The sequence below is a fragment of the Ruditapes philippinarum genome, unplaced genomic scaffold (genome assembly GCF_026571515.1).
Source record: "Ruditapes philippinarum isolate M1 unplaced genomic scaffold, ASM2657151v2 ctg854_1_1_1_1, whole genome shotgun sequence".
NCBI classification, from domain to species: domain Eukaryota; kingdom Metazoa; phylum Mollusca; class Bivalvia; order Venerida; family Veneridae; genus Ruditapes; species Ruditapes philippinarum.
In genome coordinates, this window is record NW_026851665.1 from 151153 (window position 1) to 176628 (window position 25476).

Consider the following 25476-nt stretch of genomic DNA (forward strand, 5'->3'; position numbering starts at 1 on the left):
AGACACTAAATATATCGAAATTTCTATGAAAAATTTCCTGATTGGAGAAAGTTAGCCAATCCAAGATCTATATTACTGAACATAACAGCGTATTACAATTCCCTATTAAAAACGTGTTCGTGATTGGCTACATAATGTGTGAATAATAAACATTGAACATCGAAACAACGCTATTGGTCCTGTGTGATATATAATGCGAATGGTTTCACTGTGGTTTTCCGAATGGTATGCTAGGGTGCGTGACCACCCTGCATAGCTCAATCGGTAAGAGCCCGAGACTTGTAAACTTGACATTGTGGGTTCGATTCCAACAAAAATTACTAATCAGTCTTTCGGATGAGACTTTAAATCGAGGACCCGTGTGTTAGTGCTTAAAAACTTGGCACGCTAAAGAACCAGAAGAAGCCTATGCAACTGGGGCATCTTTCTGTATATTGCACTATCCTCCAAAATCTAAAATGACTAACATATGGGCAACCGGTGACGAGTATAAATAAACTCAAATACAAACAAACAATAGATGAACCCCTAGCACTGATAAACGGCTTGAATGACAGACCTTTTGCTGGCACCAACAGGCCTTCTAAGTTAAGGGCTACCCTTTTATTATTTCTCAGGTTACTGTACATGTAGGTACTCATTAACCGCCATACAGTGACCCACATTAAGCATATACTATATACATACGTGATTGTAAAGTAATAGACATCTAAATTATTATTACATTGTACTTGAATTATTATTACTTGGAAAGAAAAGAAGCAACATAATTTATTAATATATACACTTTCATTAAGTTCAGTATTGATGAAGAAGACAAAATGTTAAGAAAATCTACCGTCCCGAAATATACATTGTACTGTTGAAAATGATATTATTTCGGATTTTTTTTGTGAGAAATAGTTTTCAAGAGAATGAGCGGAAACCAATTTGACATTTAAGATCCCTGTGACCTTGACCTTTGAAATAGTGACCCTAAAACCAATAGGTGTCATCTCCTATAGTTATGACCAATTAGTATGTGAAATAGGAAGACTCTGTGATAAATGGTTTTTAAGATAAATAACTGCGGTCTACCGATGGACTGACATTAGCAAATCAATATACCCGCTCTTCTTCGAAGTGGGACATAATAAAAATAAGTTAACTAGGGCCGGGAACGAATAAGGAAATTGATTTTCGATTATTTGTTTTCCATGTCCGAATATATTTGAATATTCGTTTTTTACAAAATTTGAGAAGACACCACCTATGATGCTATCATTTGCATCTGAAATGCAAGAAACACCAGAATTCAAAACATTCACACCATGACTCTGTTGATTTGTTGCACAGATAACTTTATTTGTTGGTTTTGTCCCAAGAAATCTCAATCAACATAATAGAACGCGCTAACATAAAGAAAAAACTTCTCAAACGGGAAACATTTAATGGTGAATATTTTGCTAGATACCTGGTCAGGAAACATTGTTTCTAAAACGAGAAGCAGCTACTTCTCAGTAAAATCGTAAAACTTCACTTAAACTCACTTTCAGATCATTTTCATTTTAGACATTTTAAAAGAAAATGACTCGGTAGGATTTTAGATGTATCTTTTCTGCACTTAAGTATGATATTCATATTGAAGTGGATTGAAAACTATTACAGACCGGCCATTTTCCTGAACTACGTAAAAAAGGCCAAAAAACTTTCCGATCGGGAAGGATTTTGACGTTTGCTGCCTGATCGGGAAGCCTTGAAGGGAATTCCCTTGTTTCCCGATCAGGAGGTATGCCCGACTGTCCGCTTGAAAATAGCTACACCGCGCTCGAAATTAGTTCTTAACCGTTAGTGATACGTCTATCCCGTCTTTATCCCGCCTGAAGTCCATAAGGCTGTCTGCTGTCACTTTAATTCCGTTGTGTTACTTGGTCGACGCCGATCCTTACACATAGAGTACCGCACGAACTATTTCGTAACATGACAACCATGTTCACAGACAGTTTAAACACTTTGACCTCATCAGGCATCTAGAGCGTTCAGATCGTCATTATAATCATGCAATGGCTTGCCGGTATTTTTCTGCCAGTCCTCATTCTAGTTCGACCGTTCACACAATTTACGATTTTTGTAAAAGGAAGAGGTAAGACAAGCTGGTCCTTCTCAAACACATTCTTCGTCTTCTCCGTCTGTTTTGATCCTCTACCATCACATTGCATCCGCACTCGATCTGCTTCAAAATGTTAAATTTAATATTCAACATGTTCAAAGCCGCTAGATTTTAAATGGTTCTGCGCAATTGTTAGCCAGTGGGAAAACGACCTGTATTTTTTTCTTACTTGGTTGATTGTATTGCAAATGTAATAACGTTACGGCTAATAAACGCAAAAACGTTCTCGAAACCTGTTTTTGAACGTTAAGCACTTGATAAAAATGTGTTGCAAACTTGTACTGAAATTTTAATGTTGCTTTACAGTTCGCCAAAGTTTGTCTGCCAATGAAATCGCTCTATTTTGTTTAAATGTTGCCGAAGTATTTTCCATACAGTGCTATAACTCAACTGTATGTATTAAATTTATACGTTAAATCATTCAGCCGATTTATTTACATAATGCGCATGCGTGCTCATTATTTTGTAACGCTTCTCGTATTTTAAACATTAAACACGTGCTTAAAGTAGCTGTATTATGGCTATGATGATGGAAAAGGTGTTTTGTTTAAAACTTTGGGATTTTAACGTTCTTTTATGGAGAAATGGCAGGGAATTTGGCCAGAAGGATTTAAAAAAACATTACCTGTCATCTTTTAGTATATATTAACAATGAATCCACAGAAACATGTTTCAATCAAGAACTTAAAAATAAAATCCATACAAAAACTGATTGATTTATCAGTAATTGTACACCTGCTCATCACAAATCTTTCACAATAAATGGCAGTGTTTCTGACATTAATATTGTCAACGTGATAAAAATACATGTATTATTATAATCACCTGCAGCAAAAATTAGATTCAGAATTAACATATTCAATATTACACATGCAGCCATATCATATTTGAATAAATATTATATTAAGAATAAAATTTAAAATCAATTCAGAAAAAATAGTCGATGTTCCTATATCAATTTTATTTAACAGTTGTTTATTTTGCATACACTTTCCATAGCAACATAGCCATTATATAACTGCTTTACAAATACCTACATGTATGTTCATTTTAGGTTGTAACACAATATTTGTTTTTTTATCTTATCTTTATTCAACTTTCTCTGTAAAAGTATACATTAATTTCCTTGCTTTTATGATAAAACTTCTGGCATTAAAAGGGTCAAATGTTATGCGCTACTTAATGTTATGTGTAGTAATGTGACAGAGTGGTCACAAGGGAGTTAGCACTACAACATACATTCTTGCATAGTTCGCCAAAGTTTGTCTGCCAATGAAATCGCTCTATTTTGTTTAAATGCCAAAATATTTACCATACAGTGTTGTAACTCAACTGTATGTATTAAATTTATATGTTAAATGAGTAGATTTAATGGACTCCGCCAATTACATTATGCACTCAATTTGAATAGGCGGGGCTAACTGTAAGTCGGATTGTAAGTCGGATATAGTTATATACAGAGTTTTAAGAACTAATTTTCTCGCTTCAATGCGTTCACTTTCTTAAAACTCTGTATATAACCGATATAACCTATACTTATTGTATTAAACGTAGACCGAATAACGACGTACTTAGAACATAATAAAACCGAGTTACTCTTGATTGTGAAAGGAATGAAGAAGCTAGAAACGACACCCCCCAACAGTTTAACCTCATTAGGCCACTAGTTGAATTTAGAACGTACTTCGTGTGACAGGAATATTATAATAATCACATAAATGTGATACATTTTGTTGGAACTGAATGATCTACTAAATAGGTCTACATACACTAATTAAATTTGGTGACATGTCTAGGCCTCTGTTGAACAGTTTTTCATTTTTTAAACTAAAATATGTTCTATTGAAAATCAGGAAAAAAAAGGTAATCTCTATCAATAGCACTAAACAACAAAATTACATGAACATTGCAGACTCGGTTTGACTGAGTCTGTACATGAGCTAGAATTTTAGGTTCCAGGCATGAAGGAATATGAAAAAGTGCAACAGTCACGCACTCTGATGTTAGGTTGGTATGCCACTTTCTTGCTAAAATCCATCGTGTACTATCGGAAAGATGCAGGAGAAAAATCACCTTCCTTACATTTTATTTAAGTATAATTTACATTGTTACATATCTATTTCTTCGAGAAACCTAAAAACAATTTTCACTCCCAATTCCCGTCTTCTAATGTACTGTTTTGAAAACTCAATATCAAAGTTCTAATATTTATTTACAAAAATATTAACAGAGGTCTTGCTATATTGCATATATAATCTAGAGAGAGAGAGTTATCATAGTGTGCATATTTAATCATGTAGGTGGAGCTAATCTCTAAATACTAACAACACTACAATGGCCATCTTATAACAAGGCATTTCTCGGCCCTTAACGTCAAACTTCCGATAAGGTTCGCCACGGCTTTCTGGGAATGCAGTGATCTCCCCTTATTAGTACAGAGATATGGGAAATTATTTAGTGTTGTTCAATCTAAATTTTTGATATATTTTACACGACTTATTGAAAAAAATGTTGCACAGTTAGAATACCTTATCCAATGAAAACAATCGTTACAAATGTTAAACATGTTTTAATTGGAGAATAAATTGCAACCTTCCAATATGGCTGTGTTGTGAAAATTAATAAAACCAACCTGATTTTTTTCCCATTTTCGTGCTATAATGAAGTTGTCAATTTGAAATGATAAGCCCGAACCAACAACAGAGGAGGTAAAATTTACAACAGGCGGTTTTGAAAGTTTGAACAGACCTATGCTTAGTGAATTTTGATAAAAGTTTTTAACAAATTTTTTTCAATTGACACTGGATATAAAGTAACAAACGTCACCGTAATACACCTTCCTTCATTGTTCATATCATGAATAAGTAAATTGTATCATTTCTAACATTATGCCGTGACCTTAAATCCTTGTTTGAGAATATCTTTATTTGAAAATATGAATAAATGATTTTTACAACCAATTTTTTGCACAGGGATAAGACACTTTGATCTGATGTAATTCCTTACTGCTACAACCCCTCCCCCCAGTCCCAGTTACACCCCCACCCCGTCAATTCCACATTTAGTATTCATGTCATAACAACAATAATAAGTGTAACCTGTGTATCGTTTTCTGTTTATCACTGGTATATTGCATCCGGCGTGTTATGTTGTATTTGGTTGGTATTCGCCTAACTGTTGTGTTGTCGTTTGTTTGCCTAACTGTGGTATTGTTTAAAAACTTTTGTATAGTCTGTTTCATATGAGAGGTCACTGTAAGTTGAAAGGTTGTATGAATGTGTTCACTAATATTTCACGTGCATGACCCTAAAATCCCTGCGAAACATTTTCTTGCTTAAGTAAAATATTTCCCTTCGCCAGTTCCACATTATACGAGTAACTGATAACATACTTTTAGTTTACAGTATAGTTGTTGATAGTAATAGTTACTTATTAGTTAACTTGAACATCATTTATGGAAAGTTCTTGTATGCTGATCCTGGTAAGAATTTATATATTTTTAATGTCATATTTATTCTTTTCCATTGATGAATTGGATGAAATGTGTAATTTTATTATTTTGTAAATCAATTATTTGTAATTCCTTTGTATTTTGTTTGTAGGCTCGTTTTTGTATGTCCGACAATAAAATGATGAAATAGAAGCAAGTCTTCTATCATTTATCCCCGGTTACATAAGTAATTAGGCAAATCCTATGAACAGGGAAGTTGTTAAAAATCCTTTCCTTTTTCTGTTTTAAAGGGTGTCATTCGGTATTTCATGCACCGCTTCTGTTTTCACTCAGAACACTAGATGATTAATATGAAATTAGGTGCTACCTATGGCGCGGAAAGTTCTTATGCAGGGCTGAAAATTAGCGGTCGCCCAGTCGCCCACGGCGACTAAATTTGTAACTGGACTACCAAAAATTTCAAAATAGTCGTCCAGTCGGCGACTTAAAAAAAACGGCTGTAGATTATGACTATAAAAGAACGACTGTAGATTAAATTTATATCTGCCATTAGAAAATTCAATGAAACCAATGAGCAAATTGGCTCCAAAATTATTAAATTGGCTCAAGAAAGTCACGATAAAAAGTATGACTTTTGGAATATCCAGTCTAAATTTAGCATTTGCTATTTTAAGAATGGAAAAGTACACTTTTGGTTTTCCATTTACAATTTCCGCTTTACCGCTTCTTATCTCAAAACACAGCGACACAGTCTACTTTTTTGTGGGTCATTGACTGGTTTATATTTGTAACTTCCCTTCCCAATGAAATATCGATATGAACAGTAACACAGTCTAATACACTGACCTCACCGTTTGTTAACATCAGCTGATAAATATGACACTAATTGTCGCATGCACTGGATAATTGGGTCTTAATATTTAATATGAAACAACAACTAGCAGCATCTCAAGATTACCAAAGATTATCGCTAATCAAATCAGAATTTTGGGTATGAAAAAGCGACAAATTATGTTCTGCAGTTGACAACTTGACCTGTTCACGGTAAGTTTGCATTCAGTTCTTATTGTTGTTGATAAACAGATCAAAGGAATTATTAGTTAAGAGTAATGTTTTTTATTTGTGTTATTAATTTTATTTTATTTTTTGGGGGGAGGGGGGTTGATTGCCATTTAATTCTGACCTAATATAGTCCTATAAATATGACATCGCTTTGAGATATTTTTACTTCTGGGCAGGCTTGACCGACAAAAACTATAAACAAGCCTGTAACGTCTAATATATTGGACTAGACCTAATAATGCCTTTACAAGGAATTTATTTGACATTTGAAGCTTCAAAGGGAATTCCTGGAAAAAAGATTGGCCTTAATTTGGCTTAAAATCAAATATAAGTTTTGTAACCCCTAAAGCTCTTGAAGAAGTATTCATTTTCAAATGACTTATGACTGTGAAATATTAAAGAAAGATTCAGTTAAGAAGCATACAAAATTCCTTTAGGTAACTTATACTGATTACTGCACACTTAAAATGACAGAAGTGAGTAGTACACATGATTTTATTCCTGAATTATCTTTAGTTTAGAATTTTCAATATTATTTTCTTCATTCTTCTTACTTTCAAATATGTTTCTTCTTTATTATTTCAGATACAGATAGTCTTCAAGACAAATCTTTGTCATTAACCAAGCAAGCTGAAGCAGCACATTGGATTGTGTTTCTGCTGTCACTGTCATGCCACTGATTTAGATTTTATGGAATCTTTGCTGCCCAACTTAACGTGGCAAATGTTATAGCTACTGAGCTGCAAGCTTTTATAATTATTGACTGTAAATTATATAAGTTTGTTGTGTTAATGTGATAAAAATGTAGTTACCAAGATAAAATTGGATATACATGTATATAGTTTAAAACTGTTAATGTTTTTCTAAATAATTTCTCTGTACCATATTGCCTTATTTGAAAATAAAATACAGGCACACAATTTTCGCTGCAAAAAAATTGGATCAAAAAAAAAATTGCCAGCGCTTGCCCTGTTTCCGTTCATAAATTGTTGGTCCACTAAAATATTTACTGGGCCACTAAAATTTTACAGTCAGTGGTCCAGGTGGCCACCAAGCTTAAATGGTTAGTTTTTATCCCTGTTATGAACTATGATTTGAGCATAACATAACAGATCTATCTTGCAGGTATTTTGTACTGTAAACAAAATAAATAAATTGGTGGTGTTCAACCTATTGTCGGAGCGCGCGGAATATTCCGAAAATCTCCGAACGTAAAGGGAGACCACTGCGCACGCGTTGGCGTTTGGAAAATCCCGTCCGCCACTTTTGTTAATCTCTAATCACAGTTGTTTTAACGTTATTTTAATGTGCTAATTTATCAAAAAGGACATGTTAAAGTACATTTTTATAGAGGATATTTGTTTAGTTCAGTGTAAGATCGGAATTTATTTCACCGAGTGATCACCAAAAGGTATATTTCACGAGTGGCGAAGCCACGTGTGAAATATGAACTTTTGGTGTTCACAAGGTGAAATATATTTCGATCTTACACAAAACTAAACAAATTTTCTTTTTATTATATGCAAAGAAATGTTTTAAAAAGACATTAAACCTAATAGTGAATGAAAAGTGCGCCAAATAATAATACAACGTGACGTCATTTACGACATCACGTCATTAAGTTGGTACCCAGTACTGTGCACGCTGGTATTTCACGGAAACGACGTAAGGGGCTTAAATTCAAAACAGTGAAATTATCAAAGTGGTAATTTCACTGATTCAAACAGTGAAATTACCAGTTTTATATCACTGATATATTTCTATAAACCACCGAAAAGCATGTAATAAATATTTATAATCGTTACTATAATTCTTATCAATGAAATGCATGTTTACTTTCTGATTTTGCACACCATTCTCTCACCGGAAGTGTTATTTAGCAGACGCTAGCAATAGTCTAAATTATGTAGACGCTCATTAAAATTTAGCTCAAAAGGCTTTCAAATGGCGGCGCCCAGTTAACTTAGGATTTTTTCACAGCTCATTAGGTATAGGATATAATTATATTTTTTTGAAATTTTCATTTACTTTTAATTTGATTTCATTTGAATTGATATGCGTCATACATGTTATCTAAGAGCGCTACAGCCCTCGCGGGGCCTTTGGCCCCGCTCGGACTTTCCGCGTATTATGTATCCGAAAAGTTGAGATTTGTTACGTTATCAGAATACCCTGCCCATTATCATTGAGTTACATCGTAAATGACAACACCTGACTAGAATTGACACTGAAAATTTCCTTGATAAGTACAGAATGCTATATAATTTTAATTGTTTTTTGTGCCCCCACGTTAGTGGCGGGCATTTAGATTTACCCTTGTCCGTCCGTCCGTTCACTTTTGTGTCGCACGTAACTCAAAAAGTATTTGACCTAGAGTCATGAAACTTTACAGGAATATTGATCAGCATGTGTAGTTGTGCACCTGGGTATTTTCGACTGGATATTTTTAGTATTTTCAGAGTTATTGCCCATGACTTAGTAAAATTTTGCAATTTTCAACATGTGTCGCAGGTAACTCAAAAAGTATTTGACCTAGAGTCATGTAACTTTACAGGATTATTGATTAGCATGTGCAGTTGTGCACCAGGTATTTTCTTCTGGATTTATTTAGTATTTTTAGAGTTATTGCCCTTCACTTAGAAAATTTTTGCAATTTTCAACTTGTGTCGCAAGTTTCTCAAAAAGGATTTGACATAGTCATTTAACCTTATAGGCAGGTTGCTCAGCATATTTTAGATTTGCACCTGGGGTTTTGTTTGTGGATTTATCCAGTATTTGTAAAGTAATTTCCCTTGACTTAGTAAAAGAGTTGACAGAACAGTGGCGCGGTGGGGGCACCCGTGTCCTATGGACACATTTCTAGTTTTTTTTATTTGATTTTCTTTTGACATGTAGTCTATAGCCTGGCAAGCCAAAGCTAGCGGGTCCGTTCTTTGACTTCCCCTTAATATTAAGAAATTATGAACAGGGAAGTCGGTTAAAAAAATCGTTCATTTTTCCATTTTAAAGGTGTCATTCAGTGTTTTATGCACTGATCCCATTTTTACTCAGAATCTTGGACGATTATTATAATAATCCGAAAAGTTGTGATTGTTATCAGAATACCCCAACTATTATCATTGAGATACATTGAAAATGGCAGCGACTAGAACTGACACTGAAAATTTCATTGATAGGTGTAGAATTCTATATATTCTTTGTTTTTTATTTGATTTTCTTTTAAATATACATGTGTAGTCTATAGATTGGCAAGCCAAAGTCCGGCTCGCTCTGCAGTCCCGGCCTTTGACTTCCCTGTATGACACTTTTACACAATTTTCATTATATACCTCTAAAGTATTAGTTATACAAGGGTAGCAACTCCTTTGCCCTTCCAGTGCTTTGATTCTACCCAAGTTGACATTCAATGTTATATATTAAGATGTTCGTATCAAACAAAATATTTAACATGGCTTAATCTTGAAGATGTCATTGCTCGGCCCTCATTGCATACATATATCTTTATCTATACTCTATTGATCAAGACCATGTTTTTAGAAATATTTAGAGATTTGGCTGATCTCTACTCATATTGCATGAACAAAAACTATGATATCAAGATAAAATTTATAAATTTCTTAAACAAAGATAAAGGTATTTTCTGTATATATCAGAAAAAATTGCAGTTTTAAATGTTATGTAAACTTCATTCACACCAGTTTAGTTCTGAAACAAGTTCAGGAAATGATAAAAAAATTATGTTCCTTGTCTATAATTATTAAACTTGCACTTACTTAGTATCTTTTCATTATCATTGACATTTATTTCCACATTCAATACTGTACTTATGGTTTTCTGTTAACATCTAACACGTTTCTTTCAGCAATACAAGTAGATACCTTTTGACAACTTTTTTTTATTGAATCATGCAGTGGAGATATTTGATGAACAAGTTGCTGATGTTTAGATTATATGATTTCAGATGATGGGGAGACAAGGTTGGTTTATTCTAGCAGTGTTGTTGTATCTAGCAACATTTGGCGTGTATGGCATATCCCTCATCTTTTATGTCATTCTGTCAATTATAGGGTAAGTGTACATGTACAGTTAATTGATTTAATTCAAGGTGATTATTTGATTTTATAGGTGAGATGTAATCAGTATTGCTCTTTATATGATAGGATATTGTGTTAATTTGTATATATCATCGGGTCATTCAAACCTCTAATGGCAGCCTAATTAACTGTTCAACAAGAATTGAAAGGTTTAGGCTGATGATGTAATAAACCAAAAGTTATTGGTAAGAGAGATTAAAACAGGGTAATTATGTGGTTTTAATTGTGTAAAAAGTATATTTGCTTGCAAGTAGATTTTGTAATTGAATTTATAGTGAGTGAATGTTTGTTCAATGTGCCTACTATTATTTTAAGTGTTACATCATCGTCATGTTGTATTTTCAGTGCTCTGGCAGTAGCCTACTATTACGGTATGGAAGAATCAATGGAAAAGTTGAAAGAATTAAAGAATATGCTACTATATTCCCCAGGAATTCTTAAGGTAGAGTATAATTATGCCTTATCTTATTTGTAGTTTGACTATTCGAAGAAAAGGTAGAGCTGTTGTCATCACCCAGGCACCAATGTCGGCATTGACATTGCCATCACAATTTGATTATGTTGTTGTGTGGAAGTTTGTATTTCCAAAACTACTGAAAGGATTGATGTCAAACTTCTTACAATCATTCTCTATGATTATCTAACATGATGGGCACAGGTTCCACGACTCTTGAGCTATTATTTTACAAAGTGATGCCCCCTTTCTTGCATAAAATAACTGTGAAAAGCTCTTTATAAAGTGACATTATGCTCATGTTTTTTGCTGTCAAGTTGAGTTGAATTGTTGATACATTTCAAGGGATTGACTATTATAATGGTGATTGACACATTATTTGATAATGAAATATGTTGAAGAAAACATATATAAAACTACTTAAATTATAAAAAGTCTCCCCCACTCTGTTTAAAAATTGAATAATTATTGATTGTTTTGCATAGGAAAATATCAAATTGAACACAATAATGGCAAAATGTAATGGTATTACTGTATTTAACTTGTGATAAGTAATAAATAAATGTTACAATGCAGATATGAATGAGCAAATGCCTTGCTATGGCTAAATAAATGTCTTGGTGAATAAATTTAGGTTACTGTTCATTCAGTGTTATTCATAAACAGAACTTTTAAGTTGAAACATGTGTAACGCTCCAGGAACGTTGGTTAGGAAACTACCCGCCTATATGACTGAAATACTGTTGGGAAAAGGCGTAAAATGAAACAAACAAACAAACAAAGTTGAAACATGTTGTTTTGTTCTTTTTTTTGCAGGTGAAACAAAAAATGGAGGGTTCATTTAAGATTAAAAAGATGGACAAAAGGATCACAGGTTCTAGTGTGATAGATGAAGTGTTACAGTCTGTAAGTTACATTTTATCATTTCTCTGCTCATGGCATGTTGACCATGTCCATGTCACCAGTAAAATGCTAGGCCATGCTTTTTATGCCCCCGCCATAAAATGGCCGTGGCATATAGTGTTACCCTGTTCCGTCATTCCAGCATCATCAGTTTATGTTCAGTAATGGTTGCCTACATATATCATAATGAAATACAGGTCAAGTTCAAATTTGGTCATGGCCGATGATTTTTGAGTTATGCCCTTTGATGAAATTTTCAGTTTCTGTTCGATATCTCCCCAACGGTATTACACATTCAACTCAAATTTGACTTATGAATACGTCAAAGGAATGGGCAGGTCAAGTTCTAATTTGGTCATGGTTTGATAATTTTTGGCAGAGAAATGCCTCTTTAACTTAAGACTGAATAGTTTCAGTGCCTTGAACTTTGTATACAAATGGTTTGTGTTAACATTGAATAGTTTTAAGGGCTTTGAACTTAAAATGAAAAAAAAAACACAGTTTGTGTGAACAAATTCGGAACTAAATATTGTAACATCTGAAATTTGGGCTGCATGCGGGGGCTTCCGTGGTGTGACGACACATTTGTAGTTTATCATTGCTGAAATCAGACTGGATTTCTTAGTGATAGCACTAGTGCTGGAACTATTTTCTGTTTATGTGACTGGTATATTTTACATATCAGTTCAGCAGCCACCTAAACAATGTACATTAATGGAAAAATATACCATCAATATAAACAGTGAAAGATGTGTCAAATAAATTATGAACAGTAAGGTAAAAAAATACTGTTTTATGGTAGTATAATTAAAATTATAATTTATGTTAGTTTAAGATGGTACAAAAACTGTCTCTGCCAACAGCATGCTTCACTTTTATCAGTGCTGGATAGTTGAATAAAAGCAATGCAAGAATGGGAGCAAGATTTAAGTTAGTTTTAATAAAAAAATATTGCTGACTTTGCAAGACTTTCCCAATTGTGCTGTTTAACTACATTTATGTAATTATCAAATAAAATTTTAAAATGGAGTAAGAAAAAAAGAGAAGATTTTTCTTTCTTTATTACTTTAAGCTTCTTTGATACACATGTTTTTTAAGAATTTATTGACATGATATTTTCTAACATTATAAAAGGTGATGGAGTATATATCTCGAGATTATATAAAGAATTGGTACAGAGATGTTAGTGACGATGATCTATTCTTACTGGAAATACAACAATGTGTTCAAAAAGTGTTCATCACATTTTCACAACGGTATGTGTTCACAATAAATGTCTTGTCATTAATTTGTGTGAATTAGATATACATGTGAATACATACTTGAGCTATAAAAATTTGTTTCATCATCTTCTGTTCTGTCATCCTAGATTTCTGTTGCCAGTATTCACATATATATGAAATCATATTGTGTAGATAATAATTTTGGGTTTAAATGTTTTTATTCATGGAACTATCATTATGCTTATTATATCTCGTCAAATCTAGGTGACAATTTTGTCAACAAATGTATTGTATAATACTGCATGTTAATTATGTTTGTAACATCACTTTTCATTGGATAATCATATGTTAATTATGTTTGTAACATCGCTTTTCATTGGATAATCATAACGCTTATATAGTTTTATATAAATATCAATTTATCACATGTATCAAGAAATCCACCTTTTCTCTTAACGTAGATGCTTGCTGTATTATAAATTAATTATAAATATTTTTGAAAGGTTATATGGCCGAATATAATATTATAAACTGTTGTTTGCAATATCACCCTCACCCTAATGCGGCTTGGGTTATATTTCCAAACAACTGTATATATAGGCCCATATATAAATCTTTATAACTAATATATCTGTAAGTTAGTTTAAAAATATGATTTAAAATGTTCTATGTTCACCTTTAATTTTAGATCTAAAGATGTTGACTGGTCACCATATTTTACTCACAGGATTGTTGATGATTTAGCTTCTCATATACGATTATATGTTAGAGCCATGGAGAAAGCTAAAGTGGCGAATAAAGATGGTAAACCAGTCTTGTTTTATAACATGAATTTATGAATATTATTTGATATGAACATTTGGCAGGTGAAATTTCTTAAACTTACTGGTGTAATTGTTATATGACAGGCTGGGATATTGTGTCAATTATGTTTAACAGTCTAATTATTGATGATATAAAGTTCATGGCTGCAAGTTAACATCTGGTAAATAACTGGAAGATGCTAATCCAAAAGACTTACAGTCATTCTTGAGATAAAGATGTCAAAATGTACCATGTCTATACAAAATGACCTAGTGTATGCTGCTGTTCGAAGCTTTGGCATGATCTTAACCCTTAAACTGTTAGAATAGAAAGTGTTACCATTCAGTTAGATCAGGTTCTATACTGTTTCTGTATTTAAATCAGAATAATATCATCATAGTAATCTATGGTTAATATAAATATTGAATGTTTATGTTTCAAGAATTCTTATACAAAAAAAAAATGGATTATAATGCTATATTCTCTGAAGCTAGTTTTGATATTTCATGACATTATACAATTTTCTTCTTTTACAAAAGAAAGAGGACCATTATTGGAGCAGAATTTTTTTGACCTTGAGATTAAAATGGAAGTTGACATATGTCGAGACTTGGTGTCACTGTCTCCTGAAGATGAAAGACGTAAGACCTTTATACTATCTGTATGTGTGTATATATGATTGTAGATGTTGAGTGTTGCCAAGTGTAGGGTATTGAACTCTAGATTTTTTGTGTTGGGCACGTAACTTTCGATTAAGGGTCTGCTTTGCTGTCTCAGATTCACACTCTGTGCTCCATAAATGTATAATACTCATAAAACAGTCAGTAAAGAAAATTAAACAACAAGAATATAGTCATGCTCTGGACAATGTCAGTATTTGGCCATGATTATCTGTGGCAGTGTTCAAAAATATGACAGATAAGTCTGCCAAGAGCTTTTGAATTTTCTCTCCTTTGCTATTTGGCTTTAAGTAGACTCTTTATCACTGAGAAAATAGAGTATGCTGTCTGCAGGTAGATCTTGTTTTATTTTAAAGTAGACTTAATTAAGGCAGTATTTATAGAATTATATATGAAAACTTTCTCTCGCTTAAAACTCAACCAAAGAATATTAAATAAATGGAAGAATAAGTCAGTTGAAATAATAAAAGAATACACAGTGCATCTTGTTTCATATTTAATAATTCTAACCTCTGATATTTGAAAAATATTTCAGAATATTTACAGGACCTGAGTGATGTACTTTTATTTCTTCTCCTACCAACAGAAGACTATAACAACAAACCATTTAGATATATAATGAGAGTAAGAAATTATTTATCACTTTTAGTGCCTTTTTATGCTTCTTATCTGAAGGGAAGCAACTTATTTTGGAATGTCTTTTATACATGTTATGCAATTTTTCTATAATAAGATTCAATAGCTGGGAGTTAGTCTATAGGTCATAACCTTTAGCAAGAGAAATGTTTGCTTTTCAGAGATTTTGATGAAATGACTCGAGGTCATGAACTCTAGCAAGAGGGATGTGAGCTTTGCAGGGATATTTGATGAAACAATTTTAGCACATTATAAGGACATTATGATTCATACCATGTACATGTATATAATGATGATTTTAAATCTAAATGTTTCTTATGTACAGGAGTTTCAAAGTTTAATACAGCTAGTAAATATGTAATTTTTTGTAAAGTAAAAATTCTTTGATTTTTATGCCCCCGCCATATAATGGCTGGAGCATAAAGTGTTACCCTGTTCCGTCCTTCCGTCATTTCGTCATTCTGTCATCATCAGTTTCCGTTCATTATCTTAGTAACGGTTGCACACATTCAACTCAAATTTAAAATATGGATATGTCATGAGAAAATACAGATCAAGTTCGAATTTGGTCATGGTTCGATGATTTTTGGCAGAGTTATGCCCCTTTAACTTTGAAAGAAAAGAAGGAAATTTTCAGTTTCCATTCATTATCTCCCCAACAGTTGTACATATTCAACTCAAATTAAAGATATGAATATGTCATAAGAATGCATCAGTCAATTTCGAATTTGGTCATGGTTTGATAAGCTGATAGAGTTATCATTTTAATTTTAAGTGTCTGTTCAGTATCTCCCCAATGGTTGTACACATTCAACTCAAATTTGACATATAGATACATCTTAGGAATAAGCAGTACAAGTTTGAATTTGGTCGTGGTTCAATGATTTTGGACAAACTTATCTTTCTTGAATGTTGGGAAAATTTTGAATTTTCAGTTTCAGCACTCATACTTTTGTGGAAATGTATGTAGCCATTATTTGGCTACAAATATGCAATATGCAATTTACAAAAGGTTAACACTGAATAGTTTCAGTACCTTGAGCTTTGTTTAAAAATGGTTTATGTTAACATTGAATAGTTTTAAGGGCTTTGAACTGAAAATGAAAAAAATAATTTGTGCAAACAAATCTGGAACTAAATATTATAACATAACATAATATATCATAACAAATTTTGGCTGCATGCGGGGGCATCCATGATGTGACGACACATTTCTAGTTTTATCAGTGATTGCACAATGGCCTTTGTATCTTAACATTAGGCACATCTGCACATTGTCATTCATTTGACATGCTGATATGCTGAACTTGACTCCCAAATTAACTAGACACTACTGCATTATGGCAAAGTTCAGTTTTAAAGAAACAAAAAAAAATCTACTTCTGTTATATTAATGTGGTGGCATAACATTTTTTTCACAAATGCAATCTTAAAGTAAAGTCTGTTTCAAAAATTTAATATTAAAAAAAATCGACTGTAAGTGACATACAGAATAATATATTATCAAAGGACAGTCTGCCACCAAATTTTTAAGCAGCATTAAGCATAAAAAACAACATTTTTATGCATTCATGTATAATATTAATATATTTGTTATATTTTCAGGAAGTGTTAGTGAATGGTATATTTATACCAACCATAGATCTCCTGTCAGAACCGGATTACATTAATTCCTATATAGCCTGGATGGTAGATATAAATATATTATATTGACTTACTTAGCCCATAACTTGCTGAAATCCAAATGGATTTGCCTTTGTGAAGGACAAAAATAACAGCGCAAACAAAAACCCTCTTATAAAAAGTGACAGGAAGAACATTTTCACTGGTGGGCGTTTGTCTGTCTTGTTACTTTAATGTCCTGTCATTTTCAGAGGAACACTGGATAGGGGTGTGGGCTATGTCTGGATGGGCTTTTGTCTATTTCCCTTTGCCACTAGTATGGTCTGACCGACTATGTTTGTAGTATGTTACTCCTGAATCATTTAGTTGAGTAGGTTAACACCAGAACTCAGCTGATAAGGGGTTAAAGTTAGTACATGCATATACATATATTTTGACTGAAGATAAAATGTTTTCTGAGTATAAGAAATAAATTTGTTTAAAGAGACAAATTTCTAATGTTTAGTTTATCATAACAGTTATTCTCTAGATAAGATTGTGTTTTTTAAAGGTGTGTAAAAACAACCCCTCCCCCCACAAGACAAATACATTCTCATTTATTTTGACTGTGTTGCAAAAACTTCGGACAATGCTCCATTCATAGATTTGACAGGATGATCAATTACTGTCTGTATATTTTGCCCCCCAACATTTGCCTGACCACTCTAAACGGCACCAAACATACTAGTTTATTCAAAGATTCACATTACCTAGATATGGTTTAAAGACTTAAATCATAAATCATTAAATGTTTAATAAGTTCACTTCCTCAATTTGAATATTACTCGCTTGTGTAAGCCTAATAGACAAATGAGTGTTTATTTCATTTTGCTACATTTTTAAGGGCGATATTTAATGTAAACCTTAATTATTTGAAACATTTTAATTTCACCTACTTTTTGTGCATTATGTATTTCTTTCTAATTAAAAATAATAAAATTTCTGCTTATTTGCCATTTACACATATATTTATATGTCATAAATTTTGTATCCAACATATGATAAAAAGTGTTTATTGTCTTTTTTCAGTGTAAAAAGGGGTCATTGATAAATGAAACGTTTATGTTTGTGATACGGACAACAGATTCAATTGACGAGCTATGCTCAGTCATTGAACAATTAGACTGTGATATTGGTAAATGGCGCTCAAAGGACTCTGGAGGAAGTGATGGTGAGTCATGTCATATATGTAGTTTATGGTCATTTTTTTTTCACTTGTTTATTATTTGAATTATAATAAAACTTCTGTGGACTAAAAGAATATCTATTGTACAACTCCCATGAGAATTGACTATAACATTATGGTAACAACATTCTTTTACCTTTTATAACTTTTCTTAAAATATTTTATTTGATATACCTTTACACCCTTAATTAGATATGATGAAACACCCATTGATTTGACAAACAAAACAGCTCTGTTGTAAGTGAAAAAAATCCTTGAAGCCTTTTGGTGGAAAGACAAATCTGTTAATTGATATTTATAATGTATCTGTGTATATGGAATTTAATCCCAAATTGTATGTTTTTCTGTTATCACAGTGTTGAAATTTTGAATCAAAATAATCCCCCAGTACCACATCTAAAAGTTACTTTGGGGAGTTATAAATTAAGAAGTATCCATCATTTTCACAGATATTTTACTCTTTTTTTTATTGCTAAATATTTGAAGTACATTACATTGTATTTTAAGACTCTAAATATACATATTGAATTCTATAGGGGATTAGGGGTGGGTACTACCTGTCAGTATGACATAACAGGTGTCAATTAGTACATACTGTACAATTAACATGATAACAGGTGTCAATTAGTACATACTGTACAATTAACATGATAACAGGTGTCAATTAGTACATACTGTACAATTAACATGATAACAGGTGTCAATTAGTACATACTGTATGTATACTTATCTATCTTATCTTACTGTACAATTAACATGGAAAAAGACATCCTGTCTCACTTCTTACAACTACACAGACACTTGTCATATTTTTCACACCTTGTTGAAATTTCATGGGTTTAATATCATGATAGACATTTCTTGTTGTCTGTAACATTTAATGCTATATAACTAAGATGATAATATAATATACATAAATAAATATATCGCTGACATATATAGTAGTTAATTGACCGTCTTCTAATCAGCTGATGTAACTAAATTTACAAATAGAATATTGAGTGTGATTTATCAAATCAAGATTGAAAGTTCCACATATTAACAACATAACAGAAAAATAATAATAGCAAGTAAAAGAAAAGAAGAAATTAGGAGAGGTAAGTAAAAATTGATATTTCTTATTTAGTAATTTTTGTGTCATTAAGAAATACATTGTGTTCAAATTTAATATTTGAAAATGCTACACAGTCTCTTTGTAAATATAAAATCAGCATGTTGTGACTTCACACAAATTAAATATGCTACGTTTTTAACTCTTAACACTATGGTGAACACAATATGAATATATAAAGTCATAAGAAAACTGCAGATTAGCTGTCCTGTATTGAAATTTATGCATGAATTTTTGTCCAACAAGGAAAATTTTTAAAAATGTATGTAAGATTATTTTTTTTTTGTCTGACAAGGTCTTGCTGTTCTTCCTTTCTTGATTATAGTATATGATGTCTGCATCTCAATTTTAAAGTTTAAGCAAAACTTCTCATGACTCATTTTCCTTTAACATCAGTATGTTACACTATCGCCGTTCACTGCAGGATTAGGACTCAATATTGACTGTTATAAATGTGTAAAATCTTGATAAAATATATTTACTGTAAACTTTCAACATTTGTTTGACAAGGTGTTTTAATATGCTTTATTTTTTCCAGGAAATATTAGGTATGGAACCTACATTCATATATACTGAAGAGAGGACTTATACATACAGTGTTAAGTCTGATGATGAGCAGGAGGAAGACAATGTTACCCCTTGTGAAAATGTTACAGATGTGGGTCTTCCTGGATCGGACATTGAAGAAACAGTAGAGCGCAAACATGAAGAAACAGTAGAGCGCAAACATGCAGGAACAGTAGAGAGCAAACATGCAGGAACAGTAGAGAGCAAACATGCAGGAACAGTAGAGAGCAAACATGCAGGAACAGTAGAGAGCAAACATGCAGGAACAATAGCGAGCAAACATGCAGGAACAGTAGAGAGCAAACATGCAGGAACAGTAGAGAGCAAACAGACACTAGTTACAGTCAAAAGTGAACCATCAAACATGGAAGAATGTTCAGGAGCTAACCAGAAGAAATCCTTACCTTTATGTTTAGCAGCACGTGTAGGACTAGAGGTGATTTCTACCTTAAATTGGCCAGAAGGTCCTAGTGCTACCAATGAGAAGTGGAGAAAATTTTATAATGATAAATTATTGAGATTATTGTATAGGAAGAAATAAATGAAAAAAATAATTATTCTTTTGAATGTATAGCTGTATTGTTGTATTGAAATATTAAAACATTTAATTATCTTTTATTTCTGTTTATTGTGTATGGTAGACCATCATGTGACTGGGATATATATTGTCTTCTTTAACATTACAAAATATATATAATAGGACCTGAGGAAATTTAACAATAGTTAGATGTTAAGTAATAGTGTAGGATAAAATACCCTCAGTCAAAAGCCTGGAAGATGATACTCCAAACTGACTCGAAATCTCCTCACTATGTTTAGCTACTGAACGTTTACCCTTGAAATTTAATATAGGTCTTCAAGGTTATAATAGCAGGTCATTATTAAGGCCCACAAAATCAACATGGATATAACAGAATTATGACCCTTTTTAAACTTAGAAATTTCTTAAAGTTTTTTTGTTCTCAACTATTGAAGGTTTTCACATGAAACTTAATGCATGTGTTTGGGATCATAATTGAAGGTGATTATCCAAGGACTCTACTCAATAACATTGATTTTAACTGAAATATATCCCTGTGTTAATTTAGTCTTCTAGATTAGTTTTGGTTTTGCTTGCAACATTATAGTAATCTGAAAACTAAATTCTAAGTTGCATTCCTGTGACACTTGATTCATGCTTTTTTTATTAGATTTAAAACCACTTGCTTCAAAATGGTAAAATGAAATGATTTTTAGCTCGACTATTCGATAAGAATAAGTAGAGCTATTGCAGTCACCCGAGCGTCGGCGTCGGCGTAACCACTTATGTTAAAGTTTTTGTAATAGTTCAAATATTTTCAAAGTCCATTGACATATGGCTTTGAAACTTTGCACACTTGTTCAACATCATGACCCCAACCTGTAAACAGGAGGAGGTAACTCTATCAAGCATTTTGACAGAATTATGCCCCTTTTTCGACTTAGAATTTACGTTAAAGTTTTTGTAATAGTTCAAATATTTTCAAAGTCCATTGACATATGGCTTTGAAACTTTCCACACTTGTTCACCATCATGACCCCAACCTGGAAACAGGAGGAGGTAACTCTATCAAGCATTTTGACAGAATTATGCCCCTTTTTCGACTTAGAATTTACGTTAAAGTTTTTGTAATAGTTCAAATATTTTCAAAGTCTCATTGACATATGGCTTTGAAACTTCGCACACTTGTTCACCATCATGACCCCAACCTGTAAACAGGAGGAGGTAACTCTATCAAGCATTTTGACAGAATTATGCCCCTTTTTCGACTTAGAATTTACGTTAAAGTTTTTGTAATAGTTCAAATATTTTCAAAGTCCATTGACATATGGCTTTGAAACTTTGCACACTTGTTCACCATCATGACCCCAACCTGTAAACAGGAGGAGGTAACTCTATCAAGCATTTTTTTTACTATCAAGCACTAAGAATAGTCGAGCGTTGCTGTCCTACCGACAGCTCTTGTTTAGTTAACTGTTAAAACTTGTCTTGATAGGTTTAATGCCAATTACTGACTTGTTAATTCAATAAAGGAAGTTGACAAAATTGTCAGTAAAACATGTTTTTCTTTGTATAATCTACTGGGTCACTAACTCAGTAGCAGATGTAAAATGTAAATAGAAAATATCATTTATTTAACATAATCACATGTCACAACAATGGTAGGGAAATTTCTGTGAGCTGGTGCAACTGGAATCAAAAATCACATTAAAGTTAGTTGATATGAAGATATGTCAAGTTCTAATCATATTTCATGAAGTCAATTGATGTACTGGTTTATTATATATGTGATGTAATTGATTACTTGAAACACTCGTGCCAAAACTTTGTTTCATAATATGTTTGATATGATCATGGTTCCATATATTGTCACGTGGTACTAGAAAAGAATCTAAGTACTGTAATAATGTTAAATTATGAAGTTTTATGGAGTATATTGGTATATTTGATACAGTGTCAGCCAAAAATAGTTTCATTGGTTTAAAGTTTACTATGGAAGTGACAATGTTTCCTCAAACATCACTGGTACAAGTTATCTTTGAAGCAGACCTGGAAATGATAAATATACAAGTGTGTTCTATTTTCAGTATGAGTATACAGTAAACTCAACGTATAACAAACTCATTGGGACATTCAAAATCTGTTCCTTATATCAAGAGTTTCTTGTAAGCATATAGCGAATTAGTTCCTTGTATCAGGAGCTTTAATAGTGAACAGATTTACACATAATGAACTGATTGTTTACCATCGTTCTCCATTTTGAAGAGAGTAATTTGTTTAAGAAAAATTAGTTGTTTATTTCTTTTTTAGGTGCAATACCCGAGAGCGTACTTTTTGGAATTTGAAAATCCTTTGCTATTTCACTTTTTGTTTTACTCCCTTTCTCAATTTCTCATAAAATATCATATTTTGTTTCTAAACTCTGTGCTTTTCATTTAAGAATAAACAAGATTTTCGATTTTTCCTTCCTTTCATATTGAATATCTTCTATTATATTTTAAGGGTGAGTTTTATATATGAAAGATATGGTTTTCTTTTCATTTCAATCAAGCAACTTTGTAGTTTTTTCCGTGGACCAGACAGGAATAGAATGCGTGATTATTTTGAAAACAGATTATAAATGATCATAATTATTTTACTCTGGCAAAACTATTAAAGAAAAGAAATAATAGAATAAAAGGAATAACCCTTTTGTCTAGGTGACAAGAACTCATGCTAAAAATATCCTAAATAGAAAACTACTATGTACTGCTATATATATTCATTTCACAGCTGTATTGAAGTAAATACAACAATAAACAGTACATTCCGCGTGCCAATGAAAAATGAAAGTTGAAAATGCGGGATCTATTTACGGATAACCGATATTTTGTAGTTCGTTATAAAAGTGTAATTTTCTGTAAACTGGGACTGAGAAATGAGTTCCTTATAATCGATAATTCCTTATAATCGTATTCCCTTTAACCGTATATTTTTATATTAAATAAAGGAGGGCAAAATTCAGGCCAAAAAAACTGTTCCTTATAACAGGAAGTTAGCTATAACCGTGTTCGCTATAAGTGAAGTTTACTGTACTCTTTGTATACATGTTTACTCTATTTTCAATATGAGTGTACTTTATTTTCAGATTCTATGATCAAGCAGAATTTACAAAGTTTGTTATATGTAAAGGAATTATGTCAGCAGAAAATAAAACGTCTACAACAAGGGATTGTTGACACGGAGTTTGCACCAGATGTAAGTTATTAGTGTTTTATTTATTTATTTATTTATTTTTTTTTGAGGCCCCAACTGGGTAAATTTGTTTATTTTTCCTGTAGTAGGTATGTTAGGGTTGGGGTCATACCCCTTTGTACCTTTCAATATTTATACATGTATATCTAATTTAATATTTACAATGAAAACATTAATGCATTTCTTATGTTCTATCAAGTATCAATATAAATATACAAATAGTCTATTTTACACATGTATAATTATGTCATAAAAAACACAATAAAATTAACAGTGATTACAGGTGAATTGAGTAAATTAAATACAGAATTACAGTGTAATTTATTCAAATACCAATTATATTAACATTCATTTGCTTTTTAGCTCGACTTTTCTATGAAAAGGGGAGCTATCCTACTCGCCCCGGCGTCGGCGTCGGCGTTAGCGTTGGCGTCACACCTTGGTTAAGTTTTTCGTACCACCCCACTTTATTTCAGAAGTATTACAAGTATGGCTTTGAAACTTACCATACTTGTTCACCATCATAACCTCCATCTACAGACAAGAGTACATAACTCTGTCAAGGTTTTTGACAGAATTATGGCCCTTTTTTGACTTAGAAAGTGTATTGAGCTTGGTTAAGTTTTTTGTACCACCTCACTTTATTTCAAAACCATTGGAGGTATTGCTTTGAAACTGACCATACTTGTTTACCATCACGACCTTCATCAACAGGCAAGAGGACATAACTCTGTCAAGGTTTTTGACAGAATTATGCCCCTTTTTGACTTAGAAAATACATTGAATATGGGTAAAATCCACTTATTGCCTTAACCCTTTGAGATATTGCTTTGAAACTTTTAATGCTATTTCACATCATTACCCCCATCTGTACGCAAGAGAAGGTAACTCTGTCAAGGATTTGTTTTAAAAATTAAGGCCTTTTATCGACTTAGAATCTTGGTTAAGTTTTTAGTACCAGTCCACTTTTTGACTGAACTGTTTGAGATATTAATTTGAAAGTTGGAATACTTGTTTACAATCATGATTCCCAAACATGTCCAGGAGAAGGTAATTCTGTCAAAGATTTTATTTGAATTATGGCCCTTAACTGTCAATGTTTTGTATTATAGGCAAGCACTAAAAAAGTTTTTTTTCTTTCTTACCAGCCCTCTTTTGACTTAAACATTTCAAACTTTGCTGCAGTGTTCAAGGGTATCACACAATTCAGTAAAATAATTCTTCACTAAATATCTTAATGCTCATGGCCATTGTTCACTTTAAAAATACAGAGATTCTTGTATTGCCTTTTACTGCAAAAACTTTTTTTATTGGCAAGCAATAAAAAAGTCGAGCGCGCTGTCTTACGGACAGCTCTTGTTTATTATATTTTGCACTCGAAAAAAATCAACCGTGTTTACTTAATGAATGCTTTAATTTTGTTAAGATAGTTTAAAAGAAATATTTTTTTTTATATACTTTATGGCTTTATTAAGGCAAATTACCAATTTACTGGACTTCTTGTTCAACATGGCCTTCATTGTAACCTTATGATTGTCTGTTAAATTTAGCCTTAGGTATGATTAAAATGATTACATTTTTGGATTTATTTGACTTCATTTTATATCTTAAATACAGTCTTATTACTACCTTCTGACATAAAATATCAAGATTTTTCTTCTTTTAATTTCAAACATACAACTTCCCAAAATGTACTATTATAGTAAAACCTGGTGCTTGCTCTTGATATATGTGAAAAGT

General features: G+C 32.3%; 1 protein-coding gene and 1 long non-coding RNA gene across 3 annotated transcripts in view; one reads left to right on the forward strand and one right to left on the reverse strand.

Moving 5' to 3' along the window:
- Positions 1–4697: 4697 nt before the first annotated feature.
- LOC132736028 (sorting nexin-13-like) overlaps positions 4698–25476 on the forward strand; it is a 50394-nt gene continuing 29615 nt past the window's right edge. For both annotated transcript variants that reach the window (XM_060723083.1, XM_060723073.1), the window contains exons 1-11: positions 4698–4857; positions 10624–10730; positions 11102–11198; positions 12027–12116; positions 13248–13369; positions 14025–14140; positions 14680–14781; positions 15356–15444; positions 17062–17145; positions 18148–18289; positions 23630–23739. In XM_060723083.1, the coding sequence (XP_060579066.1) occupies positions 10624–10730; positions 11102–11198; positions 12027–12116; positions 13248–13369; positions 14025–14140; positions 14680–14781; positions 15356–15444; positions 17062–17145; positions 18148–18289; positions 23630–23739 (1059 nt within the window). In that variant the 5' untranslated portion in view covers positions 4698–4857. The remainder of the gene's footprint in view (positions 4858–10623; positions 10731–11101; positions 11199–12026; positions 12117–13247; positions 13370–14024; positions 14141–14679; positions 14782–15355; positions 15445–17061; positions 17146–18147; positions 18290–23629; positions 23740–25476) is intronic.
- LOC132735975 (uncharacterized) lies at positions 6713–7249 on the reverse strand. Its single transcript, XR_009626522.1, has 2 exons — positions 6895–7249; positions 6713–6783 (listed from the first exon to the last, which is right to left on the reverse strand). It is a non-coding gene; the product is annotated as an uncharacterized LOC132735975 (long non-coding RNA).